This window comes from Cryptomeria japonica, chromosome 11, assembly GCF_030272615.1.
Source record: "Cryptomeria japonica chromosome 11, Sugi_1.0, whole genome shotgun sequence".
NCBI lineage: Eukaryota > Viridiplantae > Streptophyta > Pinopsida > Cupressales > Cupressaceae > Cryptomeria > Cryptomeria japonica.
In genome coordinates this window covers 710,870,622-710,887,641 of record NC_081415.1, presented here as the reverse complement: position 1 = coordinate 710,887,641, position 17,020 = coordinate 710,870,622, and the positions used below count along the sequence as shown (strand labels likewise).

The following is a 17,020-nucleotide window of genomic DNA, read 5'->3' as shown; positions in this document are numbered from 1 at the left end:
CAAGCATCCAGTGAGATCACCATCAAATCAGATCAGGAGAACAATACAGGAGAATCTACATTCGTCAATAGGAAAAGTGATCATTATTGCCTGTGGCAACAATTTGGTATGATGTATCTCACTTATTGCTAAGTGACTATTTGCAATTACATGATATGGAACATTAAGAATAAAGAACAAATATCTATAATATGAAATGCTATGTTTACAAAATGCATATTAGGGAATATTGTCAATAATTTGCATTGGTAATAATAGGGAAATCAGATTTATACTTAATTTCTTGTGGATTCATAATACTTGAAAGGTCGACATATTAAACAGTCTAGTCCTTGATCTTCCCCTAACGCCTTCATGAGGATAGATTTGTTTTTGTAGGGAGAGGCAAAGTAATTCCTCACAAGACTGGTAAGTCCCAAGATGGGGTATGGACCTGTGTTTCTGAAACGTTGAGGGAGCCTTCTTGTAGATTGGTTTCCAAGTGCCCTAGCACAATAATTCCCCATCCTCCTTTAGGGTTAGGGAAATAATAAGGATAAACCCTTAGTATAATTAGTTACTTATTTTATTATGAAGATTTAGTTGTTCACTAATCTCGAAAGCTTAATTTAAGGCATAATAATATTTAATAATATATGTTAATTATTGGTAAACAGGCAGCCTCCTAGTAGGGGACATTACAACCATAGACTGGGGAGCTCATCCTTGACATGAACACTTAGCAATAACACCCCAATAGTGGTTTGAACCTTGGTGTTAAGAACCCCAAGGCCTCGATTTAACCATCACACTATGCCATTACCAGCAATCTCCATCTTTATTAAACGAATATTTCAAAATTGGTTTTTTAGAAGATTATTTTCTATTCATTTTCATTCACAATCTTGGTACATACAGTTTTCTTTATTTATTGGTTAGGCATTAAACATGGGATTGGGTTCCCATAAGAAGTTTGTGCACTAGCAACACAAGTGAGTCTCTATAGCTGGTGCCAATGTTACTCAGCTGCATTGGATTTCTACATCTCTTGCACTAGACTCATTTATGTTTAGGATATTAGTAATATATATGTAATGAAATTGCCTATATCTTGTGACTGACAAACATGTTCTTATAAAGGTACGTGAACTATTTGAACTCTAGTAGTACATTGCTTGCTGCATGCTTCGGTTACGTGGAGATCAGGTACCCTTAGTGCTGCATCTATTGTTTGAAGGCATGTGTAGGTTTTGTCAATATGGGACTCTTTTCTATTGGAATGCAAATAGTAATTATACAAATTATCGTTCCACAGGGACACATCCTCTCCCAAATTCCTATTGTTTTTGGGACAAGGATGTCTTTGGAATGCAGGGACTCCAACGAAATGTCTCCTCACCATGCCACCACCAACACTTAGAGAGGGGATGCCCTTTGGATGTCTCCCTCAAAGAGGGAACATTTTTGGGGTGCCCCCCTTGATTTTGAGACTTTAGGGAAATGTAGGGATATCTTAGGGACCCTTAGAGGACTTGTTAGTGACCCTCAAATGCACAAAAAACTCCCAACCATCCCTTGATTCAAATAGCTGAAAAAAACTATTTGGACCACTAACCCACACTCTAAGCACTCACAAAAAGCAATAATTTAATATCATAGCCTTACTTCAAATCAATATCAAGTTTCAACAACATTGGACTGGGCTGCAAGTTGCAACAAAAAAATGCAAGAGTGAGAGCATTAGCCAAATCTTTGTTAGTTGAGTGTGAGAACTGGGAAGAGTGAGAGTAACAAGGACTTGGTGCTGCATTTGCAGAAAACATAGTGATAAAATTGCGAAAATGGTGTGCACCATGAAGGTTTGTGTGGTTTTGAAGGCCTTAATTTGGGTTTGGTGGTTGGACCCCAATTGGAGCATTACTCCTTGATCCCATTGGGGGCTCCCCCTCTAGACCTTTGTTGGCCACCATCTCACTACCATCTTCCCATCAATCTCTAAATCTAGGACCTTGGTCCCCTAGTCTTTGAGACCTATCTCTGCATCCCGAGACTTTGTAGAATGTAGCAAATTATAGTTTTTTCTTTTTCTGTGTTCTCTTGTTTGTGAAGTTATTATGAAATAAATTTTTTGAGAGGGTCTTGGATTAATTTTATAATTCTTCTTGGAATCTCATCTATGAAAGGTGCTCAACAATGCTATTTTTGATGTTGGGAGAAATTATAGGGAAGTTTCAATGTTAGAGTACATAAAGATGCTTATAAAGAATTTTGTACAATTGAATAATAACAAAGTATTTAACCCAACATGTAGAGTTTGATTGTTATAGCTAGGGGCAATATTATACCAATAATGAACTTGAAATGTAAGTTTGGCCACCTGTTGTGACGTTTTCACACATCACCCCATTGCAAATGGGGACCCCCACTTTTTTCTTTTTAGGGTGGTCATTTTGTTAGTTTGCTTGGCTTGGCAATATTTTCTTCAGTCATTAACCTTTGCTAGTGTAAATAGGTCTTAGGGTTTATGAGATCAACAATGTCAAGGGTGCAAGTTTGATTTATCCTCATGGAAATCAAATTTCTACTATTCCTTTGGATTTGAGCGAAAATGATGAAAATGGTTGCAAGATAATGCAAATTTTTGTGATGACAGGTGAGAAGTCTCTATGAAAATCAAATTTCTACTAAGCAGTTAAATCAAAGATCAATTGTGTCCCTATTGAAATCGAATTTCCACTTCAAGTGGGAGGTGAAAGGATTTTGAACCAAGTTTAAGAGCAAAAATAGGGATCATTTTGTCCCTATGAGGGTTGATTTTCCACTCTCCCCACAAAAATCAACTTTCCTAAGGGGCATTACATCAAAAGTTTGGACAAAAGTAAGGAACAAAAAGTCCCTATACAGATTGATTTTCCACTCGGAGCTTTAAGATCAACTTTGCTAAGGGGGATTACATCAAAAGTAAGGACAAAAGTAGGGACTAATTTTTCCCTATAGAGTTCAAATCTCCAGTAGAGAAAATACCTTGCAAGCTCTGAATCATAAGTAGGGACTGATTTTATCCCTATACCAATTGGATCCCCACCAAGGAAATAAGTTTGGAACAATGAAATCCATAGGGACTGAATTGCCCGTCACCATCGATTTTCCACTTGGAATTAAATGTGCAAAGGTAATGTGAAATTTATAAGGACTACTGAGTCCCTATAAGGATCAGGTTTCCACTCTTTGTGTGGTGAAGGAAATCAAAATGCTAAACGAATTTCATGAGGACTGAATTTTCCCTATACATGTTGATTTCCCACCAAGGTATGACAATTTAAAACGAATTTAACCCTATGAAATCCGACTCACTCCCAAGGGGTGTGAACCTATGTGTGGATCAATCAAAAGTTGGGATGAATTAATTCCTGTGAAGTTTGAATTTCCATTCATGATTATTCAAAATTCAAACAAAATAAACTAAATGAAATCGTGCCTCTTGATGTTTCAATTACAAGGCTGCTGGAGGGAAATAAAAAGGCATGATGAAAAGACATATAAGCCGACCTTATTGGAGATAATTCACCAACCTATAAAGGGAGATCAAAGGAGAACAAGATAATCATTCGGTTTCAAAATCAATTTTCTTCAAGGCAGATTTAATGCGAATTGTACAGATTTGATCCTGATTTTCAAAGCAGATCTAAGAGGAGTCAAATTTCCAGCAGGAGTGCAGACTAAGTGCAGAAAATCAGACATTGGAAGGAATGAATCAGACCTGATGTCATGCATTTCCAGACCCGTATTTCTCAGACTTTAAGTGATCATTTCTAGATTTGGGAGGGGTTGTGGAAGGTATGATTTGTGATTTGTTAATGTTACTTTAATTCATTCTATCGTGTTTTGATTCAAAATGCGTTTGCTTTTCAGGTTTGATGCATAGGTGAAGGATGAAGAAAAGACGACAAACTTGGAAAGGACCTGACAAGGTTTGCAAGTGGATAGAAAGGAAAGAATTCACAACTTGAGTGAGAGATCAAGTGATCCAAGGAGCGGGAAATAAAGGACTTCATCACATAGAGGAGTTCAAGGACTGCTCCACAACGTGGCATCGATATATGAGGGAGAATTTCACAACTAAAAGGAGTTCAAGTCATCAAGGGATCAGCTCACGGTCTTCATGTTTGAGGATGCGGAATGAAAGATTCAACAATAACATGAAGTGGATATACAACCACAATATGGTGGATGGCTCTACACGAGGAACTCAACATTGCAATGAAGGACTTCATTGCGTGAGGAAGGGTAAGTCATACAAGCCATGATGAAGGTTCCAACACACTCAAGGCAAAGTCTACATTTTCAACTATTCAAGGGTTTTGATCATATGAGGGAGCTTGTCAATGCAAGGAGGCCTTAAGGATGAAACTTATCAAGATAGAGGTTACTTTACAAACAACAAGTTTATCAAGGCATGGAGGAGTTCAAGTCAAAGACAAGTGGGATGCATTATGAATAGGGGATGTTAGGGACAAGATCCATACATTCAAGCTGATGATTTACAGGATGAGCAAGTTGAGGTGGCACCTAGTCATCAATCCAATCACATCATTCCAATTCAAAGCGTCCAGTTTCAATGTACTTGACTCATCCAATGAGGAGGATAACTACCATATGTGGAGGCACAAAGTTCAATGTACCTAACCTCACCACTCATTGGTTGGCATTCAAAGATGGACATGTGTCCAAATTTATATTTCTTATTGGTCAAGGAGGAGTTTGTTGTAACAAACTCTAATTAGGGTTTTATTGTAAGATCTTGGCCATTGATTTGAGAATCAATTTGAGCCTTGAATTGTAAAGAGAGCTCCATACAAGGCTCCTCTCTCTCATTTGTGAAGGTTAATAGTTCAGTAATGGTTAGTAGAAATTAGATTAGAAGTCGCTGTAGAGTAGAAGGAAGCTAGAGATGGTTGCCAAGACTTGTGGAAATAAATACATGATCTTCATTGAAGCATGGTGGATTTATATGTGTAATTTCTACATGTTGCATGATTTCTTGTTACTTCTCAAGATTAGTTAGAGTTCTTTGATTATGGTGGATGCTTATGAAAATATTATGATGAATTCCTTGGTTCATACTTTTTGTAGTTTGCTGATTGTAAGCTACAGTGCAAAGTTAGCCTGAACCTCATTGCTGCTAAGTTCGATTGCGAATGTTCATTTTGATTGCGTTAGCATTGGGTATTTGAGTTATCTATTCATAGTGTGAAAATCTTCCATTTCCTTAGAAGATTGCATCAATTTTGTGTGGTTGTTGTCATCATGGCGAAGCAAACCTTGATTTGAGGGAATTTGTCAAGTTTCATCCATCGTTATCATTAGGATTAGTGTAAGTTTTCTAAACCCTTACCTCTTTTGCCTTTTATTTTCCAAGTCAATTAGAATCCATGTTCCAGTAGAGTTCAAGCAAAACGTAAGTCCCCTTGTGGTTCCAGCAAAATCACATCACATCACTGAGTCTATTGACAACAATTAAGTCACATAGTACACATTGTAAACCTTGGTGTTTCTTTGATTGATCACTTTGTTTAGCATTCAAAGTTTCTTTGTTCAAGAGAGGATAGAATACCTTGGTATTTTATTTTGTGTTCGGAGTGCATAAAAAACACATCAACACCACCTTCGCAACATCTTATATAGGTGGTGAGTGCATGTTCCACAGCTAACCTTGGCAAGGGTAACTTGTCAATCCTTCTATTAACTGAGTCAAAATGAGTTCCTGCATACCCTAGATTCAGCTATGTGAATGATACAATTCTAACCAAATCTATAATTCAGGTAGCTCCCATTTGGCCATTTCTGTGCTTTTGCCAGTTGGTTATTAATGTCCCTGTGCTCCAAATTTGTTTGGTGTCCAAATATTTTTCTGAGTTCTCTATTCCCTGCATTGAATAGTCATGGTCACCTTTATTCACTTTTGCATGAATTTAGTATTTTGTGATACCCCAAATACATAAATTCCCTTTCCTCGTTCTTTGTTGAGATGTGGTTCATTTCAGCATGTATTTTAGGATGTCAACTGAGGTATACTGTATTTTTTTATTTATTTAATTACTAATTTATACACATTAAGTAAATGATCTATTTCAAGTGAAGAAAAACTAAATATAATTATGCATTTGTCTTACTGATATTGACAGATGGTTTTTTCATCATCAACTACTGTCTATGGTCAACCCAAGGTGATTCCTTGTGTGGAGGACTTCCAACTTGCTCCAATCAACCCATATGGACGCACCAAAGTATGTTGCTCATCATAATATCATAACTTTGATAATTGTACTCCTGTAGTTTGAATTTTTGCTGCCAATTCTGACATAATTAGTCATTCTATGTCTGGGTGGATTTTTGGACCTTGCTTTATTTAGATTACTTCTAGCTTTGGTCACATCAATCAATGTTAAATTTTGATTTTTTCTTGTTAAATGAACATTTTTTTTTGTAGCATAGATTCAGTATTTAAAAAAATATTGAATTTTCTCATTTTTAGAATACATCTAATTTATAAGATTGTTTCCTCAGTTTTTTATTGAAGAAATCGCTCGCGATCTTCAGAAAGCAGATCCTGAGTGGAGAATTATTTTGCTCAGATATTTTAATCCAATTGGAGCTCACCCTAGTGGCCAGATTGGTGAAGATCCCAAGGGAATCCCAACTTGTCTCATGCCTTTCATCCAACAAGTGGTTGTTGGTAGACAACCTGTGTTGAATGTATATGGTAATGATTATCCAACAAAGGATGGCACAGCGGTATGTCTTTGATATCCTATACTGGCATATGCAGATTCTGGAAACCACATCAGAGAATTAAAATGTTCTCATAATTTTTGTCTTTGTGATTGCATATCTAGATGTCAATTTACTAGGAGCAGAGATAATTTTCTATGATTGTTATCCTTAATTCTATTGCCTGGTTAATCTTTAGGGGCCTTTATAATGCACTTTTAATAGCTAACAAATGACAAATTCTGGAGTTCATTGCACTTTACTACTTACCACATATAGGTATCCAGGGTCTTTATGAGATACTTTATAAAGGAGATAGAATTGATAATTGTTTTTGAAGCCTGTTTCTCTCTGTAGATTGTGTAGATTAATAGTGATATATGAATCATGGAGTTAGAATTGTATGAGCATTTAGTTCTTTTCATCGATTCTTTACATGATAGATAGGATAGAGCAACAGAGAAAATTAGAAATCACATAGGATTTTCTAGAATTTTGGGTGCAACAAGATTTATCATTTAAATAAACAACCAGACTAAGTAGAGAAATAGAAATTATGCTAATATAGTGAGAAATTATGTAATAAAAAAAGATATAAATGTCACAAAATGAGCAATCTATTATAGATTTGACCCTTTCAAGCTATATTCAGAGAAAGGAAAATACAAACACTTGCAAGGTGCCAGTGAATCTTCATAGAGCAAATGACTAACCTGAATGAGGGCTTTCAATTGCTTTTTCTTGGGTATAGCAATCTATTATAGATTTGACCCTTTCAAGCTATATTCAGAGAAAGGAAAATACAAACACTTGCAAGGTGCCAGTGAATCTTCATAGAGCAAATGACTAACCTGAATGAGGGCTTTCAATTGCTTTTTCTTGGGTATAGAGCTTCATATTTGTGCCTGGATGCTTTTATTGGTTCCTAATGGCGTTTAATAATGGCCTTCAGAAATTGGCCTCAAGTCAATTAATCAAAGGCAACAATGGTTGGAATGATTTGATCTGAATACCATAATGGTGTGATTGATAGCTGTCAGCCTGTCCCTAAGGCAATGGTCAGAAAGCCAATAGTGGTCTTCAGAAATTGGCCTCAAGTCAATGGATCAAAGGCAACAATGGTTGGAAAGATTTGATCTGAATACCATAATGGTGTGATTGACAGCTGTCCCTAAGGCAATGGTCAGAAAGCCAATAGTGGCCTTCAGAAACTGGCCTCGAGTCAATGGATCAAAGGCAATAATGGTGGGAAAGATTTGATCTGAGTACTATAATGGTCTGATTGACAGCTATGTCCCTTAGGCAGAAATGAACTGGACTGAAGATGATAGCTCAAAGGCCATAACCTGAAGACGTTAATGGCCTGAAGGTGACTGTGGAAACAATTCTATTGCAATTGTATGGAAAGTTGCAACAATGGCTCAAAGGCTTTCAATCAAAGGCAATGGCTGATGGAGTTGGATTAGAGGAATAGCCTTGATTGTAATGATGGCCTAAGTGATAATGGCTTGAGGAATATATCCTCAAGGCTATAATGGCCTGAAGGCAACAATGGCAAGACATCCAATTCTTGAAAGCTTTCTGAAGTTCAACATTTAACATAAAAACCAAGAAGCAATAAAGTAGTTCAATGCCAACATGGATTGAGCCACTACAACAAAAATGTGAATGCATCTAAACCAAAACAGACAACTACTATTATAGAAAAACAGAAAATAATTGTATAATAAGTCAATGTGAAAGTTAAAGATAAAGTTGTATCTTATCGATAAAACAGAGTTTCCCATACAAGCATCCTCGAGGAAGGATGAACTCTAAGACTCCATTAACATAATGCACTAGAGCCTAATACTCTTGTGACATTTCCTACAATGATCAAGGGTCTTAATAAAGTAAAGTGGGGCAACAGACTTCTCCCTCAAACTACCACCCATTACTATTTTCTTGATACACTGTAACATGCTAAGCATATATGTGGCATATAACATAACCGATTAACCTAATATTACCACTTGTGATACTCATGGTATAGATAAATGGCATGTCCTCCCCTTTTGAAGTGCCTTTCCTTTGAAGCACAAAATGAAACCAAAAGAATGACTTCTTCACCCTTGATTACAACTTGTTCTGTACTGTTTTTTTCTGATAAAAAAATAATTATTTTTAGAAAGGGAGATTACAAAAATCCTCAATGGATAAAGGAAGGAAAAAAATCCCCGAGGAAAACATCTCAAGTGCAAAACACATTGGAAACACCACTGAGAGGGAAAGTACTGAATAACGGTAATGTAGATATTTGTAATAAGATAAGAACAGTTAAGAAAACTATATAAAGTTGTTAACATAAACAGTAACCATTATAAGCTAGAAATAGAACTGGTTATTGAGTAGCACAAAGAAAGGTGGAAGTGCAGAATATCTTGATGTCTGTCCTTGGGGGTGAAGCTGCCGTCTGTTGCTGTGTGGCTCCTTAATGCTCTTGGCATCATAGTTGTAATGTAGGCACTCCCATTACTGTTCCTGGTTATGTAAAAATAAAGGTGGCGCATAGGTTGCCCAGGGTGGTTTGGAATATGAGTATTCGTATTAGCAGCTGAATTCTTTGTCTTTCATCTCTAACCGTTTTTTAAATGGCCTCAGCCTGACTTTAATGACTGATATTTTTTTTCCTCATTAGGTCCAAATACTGTTTCACAATGCACTCTTGCATCAAAAGTTGGATGTTCTTCACCTCCTGGATGTATTAGACAAGAACAGAGTCCAGCTACTCGAGTAATTGATTTTCTGTCTTTGGCTTCTGTTGCAGCCAACTAGCATCATACTAGATAATTTATCCCATCTGTGCGATCTAAACTGGTGATGTGCTTTGATTGTACAATGCCATGTAGTTTTTGCTCTATGGATTTTATGTATTTGCCTGCTTTGAAACCAAATATGAAGTGGAACATTCCATTAGAAGAACTTATTTTTCAACGCGCAGATTAAATATGAAATGGATTATGTGGAACAAAATATACAGGAAATAGAACGAACTATAATGTTTAATTAAAATCACCCCTTAGAAGAATGTTGCATGATAAGCTGGTAGTGGCAGATAAGATAATATTTGTTGGGGCCACCTCCTTTTTCAATTTTATTTTAATTTATTACTTAGTTCTTTTTAATTTGTGATAGAATTTAATTGTTATCTATTTAGATCATGTAGATTACAACATTTTTTTCCCTTCTTTGTAAACCATACTTGGTTGTTATATTAGGTTCGTGACTACATTCATGTTGTGGACTTAGCTGATGGTCATATATCTGCACTGCAAAAGCTCTTCACAACAGAGGACATAGGTAATGTCTCCAAGTTTAAATTATAATTATAATTATATAATTTTCATTCATTTTAAATTATAATTATATAAAATGTTATCTCACCAGTATTTAAGTTCTCGTGGTTGTAAGCTGCAAAACAAGGGGTTTTATACTATAAATCTTACCAGTATTTGCATCATTCATCTTATACCTTCATCTACACATGTTTCACAATCATGCACTCAGATATGACCTAAAGCATTCTTCCTTCCTCTTATCTTTTAGCTTTACTTCATTTCTTGTGTAATTTTTTTATCTCCTATCTGAACTTGGAGGGATGTCCTAGCAGTCAAAAGGTATTCAGAATCTATCATTCTGGTTTTCCAAATTTAATTTGAAAATGAGGGTCGAGGAATTCATAGTTCTCATGATGTTAGATGCTATTACCCTCTGATCACCTGCTGCTGGGAATCAGAATTTTGCATCTTCCCATGTTTTTTAATTTGTAAGGATGGCCTGTTGCTGGTACTTTCTTGAGGATATTGAATGGATGGTTATGATTGGCAGCTTAAAGTTTAAAACTATCTATATTTCATAAGGCAGAAATCTATTCAATTTTTCAGCAAAATACTTGCTGCCTTTTCTCTTGTTACACTAGGCACAAGTTTTTACAGAAATCTAATAGCTATGAGAACATGAACCCCACAATATTGGAAGAAGTGATTGGCAGTTGTGTTTCTGATATGACACTCTTTTATTTGAGTAATTTGAACAGACTGAAACCATCTCCTGGAACTACTGATAATTATGACTGATAAGTCAGTCTTATATTTGGTTCATTAAATGATAAGAAGATTTATTGAATTCCAGTAAATGGTGGCATGCCTTTTTTATTCTTGGGATCCAGGCTGATAAAAGATGGTGACTCTCAAGGGGTGGATTTTTTCACTTTAGCTCTTTGTTTTCCCGCAAGAGGTCGATGCCTACTTTTCTCTATTGAATCTTCTGCTTTAAAAACATAGGTTTAATCTGTATCTGAGAGTTCTTATATTCCATGAAACTCTCTTATAATTTTGTATTGGTCTAGAGGTTTCTCAAAGGTTAGATCTCCCATAACTTCTTTTTTTTTTAAAACTGAAATCTCTGAATTCAACAAGCTTTGCTAAAAGAAACGTTTCACTGCCGACAGCTTTCCCTCTTTTATCTTGATTTCTATGTTCTAATGCCATAAAGTTCCTGTCTTTTTTGGCTAATTTTATTTTCCTTTGCCATTGGGATTTGTGTTGTTTTCTTGTGTTTTTTAGCCACTTGACATACACTCTTTTACTCGCATGCACTGGTTCGTTTTGTAGGGGAAGGCTTTATGGCTTTAATTCTATTTCCCTTATGACTAATTCTGGGGGGATCGCAGGTGGAATTTGTTTAAAGCTCTAGTTTCTTCTCCATTTCTTAATGAATCTCTTTTCTGGTATCTACACAATTATGAACAGGAAATGAATTAGATGTTTCAATACTGGTTTGTACTTGCATTATTATGCTTTTATTGATTCGCCTTGATTCTGATGGTGTATGCTGCACCTAAATGGCACGCACTTGCGATTTAAAGGTTGCTTTTTCATTCTATCCCACATTGTCTCAAGAAGACCCCGTCAGGAGGAGAATTTTCTATATCATGCTTAATTCAGATTGTCATGAAATTGTAAATGTGTTTTTAAACACTAGTGCTGAAATAAAAATGTTTTTAACACTTTAAATAAAAATAAAAATAAAATAAAAATTAAAAAGTATTTATAAATACTCTGAAGGGAATTTAGGACCCAAGGGCCCCATTTGAAAAGGTATATCAAGGAGGTGCCTATCTTCATTGAGGGAATTGTGGAAGTTATTCTTTTGCACCCAATTTTCAGATTTGATGAGTTTGTTCAGTCGAGGGCATCCAGGGATGAAAACCCTTGTTTATTCAGGGTTTGAGAGGACAAAACCTCTCTTGGTTCCACGTTTGGATCAAGGATGAAAGCCTTTGCTTCTAATCTTGGATGATTCCATCTAGGAATCACTATTGGGCTAATTAGCGGAGGATTCAAAGACATTTTCAGTTTGCTAGCACTAGAGTATTTGTTGCTAATTTTGGAGATCTCTTACAAGATTCTAGTGATAGGGTGAGTTGGTTTGCAAGCAGTTTTTTTGCTTTTGTTTGACACATCATTTTGGGAGGTTTCTACAACAATTTCAGAATATTTATGAGAATCATTGATTGCTAGAACTGAGGAGTTAACACCATTTTGGCAAACCTTAGCTGCTGCTACATTAATCTTTGGAGGGTTTTGATTAAGTTTGATATTAATTGCAGGTTTCCAACCATAGCCGTGAAGAATTTGTTGCTGTAACAACATCGTAAGTCTAATTTTCAGTCATACAACATGAATGCCATCTTTGGAAATCAAAATCTATCATTTCCATCTTTGTAATAATGGTCATATCAGCCACAGATTTGCATCATTCCAGCCCTTGCGGATCACTGACCAGCATAGTGCCATCGTTTGGAGAATAAATAATGATCAAATATTGTTGTTCCAGCCACCAAACATCATTATCAGCATTGCTCTCAGCCTTGTTATAGTTTTTAGCAGTTGCATATTAATAAAATCAGACTTCTGAGGGTTTTATATCTAAGTTACCGGTTTGGGCTCGAAGAACCGGTACGGCAAATTTTTTTAAAGGGGTTTGGGTTTGTTAGTACAAAAACATATATATATATATATATATATAAGCGCATGAATTAAGATTAGTATGTCACATAGCATCATCTAAACAACAAAACCAACATAAACTTGTAATCATACCATAATAGCATCACATACATCAAGTTTAATGTCAAAATGACAAAATATTCAAGTATTATTGTTTCAACTTTCAACAATTTAAAGTTTAAACATCAAATGGATTCTCTAATTTATCATCCTCATCCTCCTCATTGACATCGACATTAGATGAACCAATGCCAATGCCACTTGCACTTGCACTATAAGTTTGCTTGCTGACCGAGTCATTTGATGAGGAGAAATGGGCCAAGTTCATGTTTTAAAACTCACTTTTAGGGTTTCATTTTAATTTTTTAAGTGGCAGATTTGAAAAAAGAACTTGGTTTTTGGGCTGTCAGATGCCTGGGTTTGACCTGGCTCCGCCTAGGTTCGACCTGGTCTGAACCAGGCTTGTGAATCACGGACCCTGTCCAGACCACAGGTGGACTGGACCAGAACCCCGACCAGGACTGGACCGGACCGGTACCAGGGGCCTAGGGGGGCAAACCCTGCAAGTTAGTTTTATATTAATGTTTGGTTCAGATCTGAGTATTTGGTGTGAACTAGGGTTTGTATCAACAGTCAATTGATAATAATTGGTTCAGATTTGATATATGATGTGTTTGAGGGTTTGATCAAGTGTTTTTAGTTATTTATCTTCAATTTTATTTTGCTATTCCAGTTTATTTTGATTTCCAGAATACAGAAAAAAAATCAGAAAATAGATTAAAATATAAAAAGGGGACATTACACACATACGCACATGGTATAATATCCCCTGCCATAGATTGACTGCAGGAGTAGCAGTATGAACATTCCTATATTTCCTATTCATTTTAGAGTTCATCCCGAAACTTATCAGGGCTTAGGTGTAGCCTGACTCAAAAAAGTATTGGTGTCATATTTCAAACCGTAAGATCTTACAAATATTCTGGACATTTGAAATCAAATGCTTGGCTGTCCATTCTTCTCCTCCATTGAAGGATTAACTTTTTTCAATCTCAAAAACAAATCTATCAATTTAGCTTGACCATCCTTATCTCAGCTCCTATTTAATCCACAGATGATCCTATATCCACTATATCAAAATGTGTATAATTATTCTATGGAAATACTATAGCAACTTTTCTTCTGGGATTCTCTCTTTGTAAATTTGATCTTGTGGCAATTCAGGTTGCAGAGCTTACAACTTGGGGACTGGACATGGTACCTCTGTTCTGGAATTAGTGGCGGCATTTGAGAAGGTTTCGGAAAAGGTAGTCGACATTTCACTATTGAAAGCCACTGCTTCAAACAAAAGATGAAATGATGCCCATTTGTTGCTGCTCCTGCACTTATGTTACTGTCTTGCAAAAATGTTCAGAAAGACATCCATTAAATGCATTGCAATTTTTTTTAACAATCTCTTAATTTCCCACAAAACTAATGTATGTGACTTATGTTCTATGGGTTCAATGCAGAAAATTCCTATCAAGATCTGTTCAAGGCGGCCGGGAGATGCTACAGCTGTTTATGCTAATACAGAGAAGGCTGAGCATGAATTGGGTTGGAAGTACGTTTGCCACTGTCTACAGAACTATTTCAATTCAAGCATTTTATATTTTATATATGTATATGTTCCAAATTGTGTTATGTCATGCTGGTGTTCCTAGTTAGCAATTTTTGAATGTAGTGATTGATTGTGTTTTTATCGCTTGAGTTAACCCTAGGAACAATATTCTATATCTTTGTCATGACTGCATACTAAGTTTTGGGATTATGAAATTTAAAAACGGTAATTTAATCTAATGTGAATGCAATTAATGCTGTCTATTGCAGGGCCAAATATGGGATAGAAGAAATGTGTCGCGATCAGTGGAATTGGGCAAGACAAAACCCATGGGGTTACAATTCTCCATGAATTCCTAGATTGATGACCATCTAAATATGAAATACATCATCAAATTGTGTCAATATACTCAAGATCAAAGCGAGGCCTGAATCATCTCTATCTTGGCACTTTTCTTCAATGGCAGTTTAAATGTGCACTTACGGTCTAAGCTTTTTAGTCAAGTGGATATGGCTTTGTTCAAAGTGGGGTTCTTTCAGAGCATGTTTAACGCACATTAAAGAGGGGATCTCTTCGTTTCCTCTCTTCATTTTTAGACTGGAGGACTAAAATAACACCTCCTAAATCCATAGAGGAGCCTGGTTTATTTTAGAGATAAAAATTTCTCGTTTTTTACTTCTATTCTGCAGCATACTTGTGCTTTTTCATGCAATTGTTACAACAGGAAAATTTCTTTAGCTGTCTAGTTTCAGAAATGTGTTAGTTCAAATGTAACGTATCTTGTTAATAGGTGACCAATCAAAGGAATCCAGGTGTCACAGATTCAACAATGTGGTTTGGTTCGTTATTTTGAAAAATTCTAGTCAATAAGCCTTCCTTTAAGCTTTGGAAGTGCTGAAGGGTGTTAACTTAGTATCTGGTCATTTTTAAATAGCATTTCATGGTTTGAACTTGGGATATCTCCCGAGGACTACCATGAATTCCTTCCTAAACCCAAGGGTGGATTTGTAAGGCTTCTACGCCTCCTTTACCATGGTTTTCTTTTCTTATTAATAAACAAATAATTCTTATGGATGCAAGGACGAACATATTATGAATGCATTTGCTAAGTATGCTGGCTTTCATTATGTTGTATTTATAGACAATCATTGAAAGCTCTCTAATGTAGGTAGTTGTGAATATTGTAGAGTTAGAATGGGTTGTCTAAATGGGCAGAGGATTTTTCACGAAGAAAATGCTAGTTCAATCCATATAGCACAGGTTTTAGGACAAGGTATTTAGACCCTAACAGGCAGGGGAAGACACTTTGACAAGACACACTACCGATATTTTGTATTTGCCAAAATAAAAACAATCATTTAATAGTTTTCAGTATTCGTTTGCTTTATTATTAATCATACCTCCAAAGTTTAATTAACGATAGATAAGAGTCCATGCCTTCTTCCATACAAAATGTGAGGTCCTACATTCCACTGTAGCACTACCATATCACAAATTTAACCCTCACAATGAACAAATCAATATTCTGTTAACAATTTCACAGTCCACACTTAAGATTAGCTAGTGAATAAAGGCCAAAGTTGTTTATATAATGTAAATTAAGCTTAATTTTGAAGTTTAAATAAATTTAAGGAAACTCTTTGTGGAAGAGCCAGAGAAAAGATACACAGTATTATGTAAATATATAACATGCTTAACCCAACTACATTATGGAGCCAAGCATATTGCCAAGCCATGTAGGACCATGAAGAGATGATATCAATGAAATATGTGAAATGAAAGAGGTAAAATGAATTACCAGAGAAAATATGAAGGCATAATTTGCCAATTCAGGCTAATCTTCTGGCACGTAATGTTTGAATTAAGAGAGAATATATTTAAGTTGGGAAGAACATCAATGTTTACTTTATAATCAAAAGGTACAGGCACGTAAGTACCTTAGAAGCATTCAATACATCATGAATATGTGAATAGTTTATACACGAAGCATATGGATTTGAACAGTTCAGATAGGGGAGAGGAGCCAAAAGTGTGTGGGGCTCACACCGATAGCAGTTAGGTAGGGGTCCACAAGTGTGTGCATGATCATCTAGTGTCAACACGTGTCCAAAAGGCATACATTTCTCTATCAATCAACAAATCCATATAAATTTTACATGTTTTAATAATAAAGTGTTTCATATGCATTAAAAACAAAAACAACTTTTCACCAAACAAAAACCTCTCAAGTCAAACTTAGAATTGACAAATTGCAATATCACTGTCAAGTAAACCGGTTGACTATCATAACAGAATAACAGTAAAACAACTCTGAAACTCACAAACCTTTTGACCAAAACATCCAAATACTTTACTAACAAAAGTAAAATCTCATTTCAGATTGTTGCCGGTCATCATATCGTAATTAAGTGGATTTAACAGCTAAGCAAATTAACCATATCAAACATAACCACAAAAACATTCACCATTTGACACAATGATTTTGACGTGGAAACCCAAATGGGAAAAACCACTGTGGGCATGAATACTCACAAGTATTTTGAATTCTTCTAAAGTTCTCCCTGTTAGGAGCTAAGTCTGTTAAAGCTTTACAATAGGTCCTGTTAAGAACAGATCTTGT

General features: G+C 35.8%; 1 protein-coding gene across 1 annotated transcript in view; it reads left to right on the top strand.

Annotated features, from left to right (window-relative positions):
• The window catches only part of LOC131061333 (bifunctional UDP-glucose 4-epimerase and UDP-xylose 4-epimerase 1), a 41,263-nt gene extending 25,784 nt beyond the window's left edge, over window positions 1–15,479 (top strand). The window contains exons 4-9 of the mRNA XM_057994977.2: window positions 6,165–6,266; window positions 6,547–6,774; window positions 10,008–10,089; window positions 14,025–14,107; window positions 14,312–14,403; window positions 14,670–15,479. Of these exons, the coding sequence (XP_057850960.1) occupies window positions 6,165–6,266; window positions 6,547–6,774; window positions 10,008–10,089; window positions 14,025–14,107; window positions 14,312–14,403; window positions 14,670–14,751 (669 nt within the window). The 3' untranslated portion in view covers window positions 14,752–15,479. The remainder of the gene's footprint in view (window positions 1–6,164; window positions 6,267–6,546; window positions 6,775–10,007; window positions 10,090–14,024; window positions 14,108–14,311; window positions 14,404–14,669) is intronic.
• The last annotated feature ends 1,541 nt before the right edge of the window (window positions 15,480–17,020 follow it).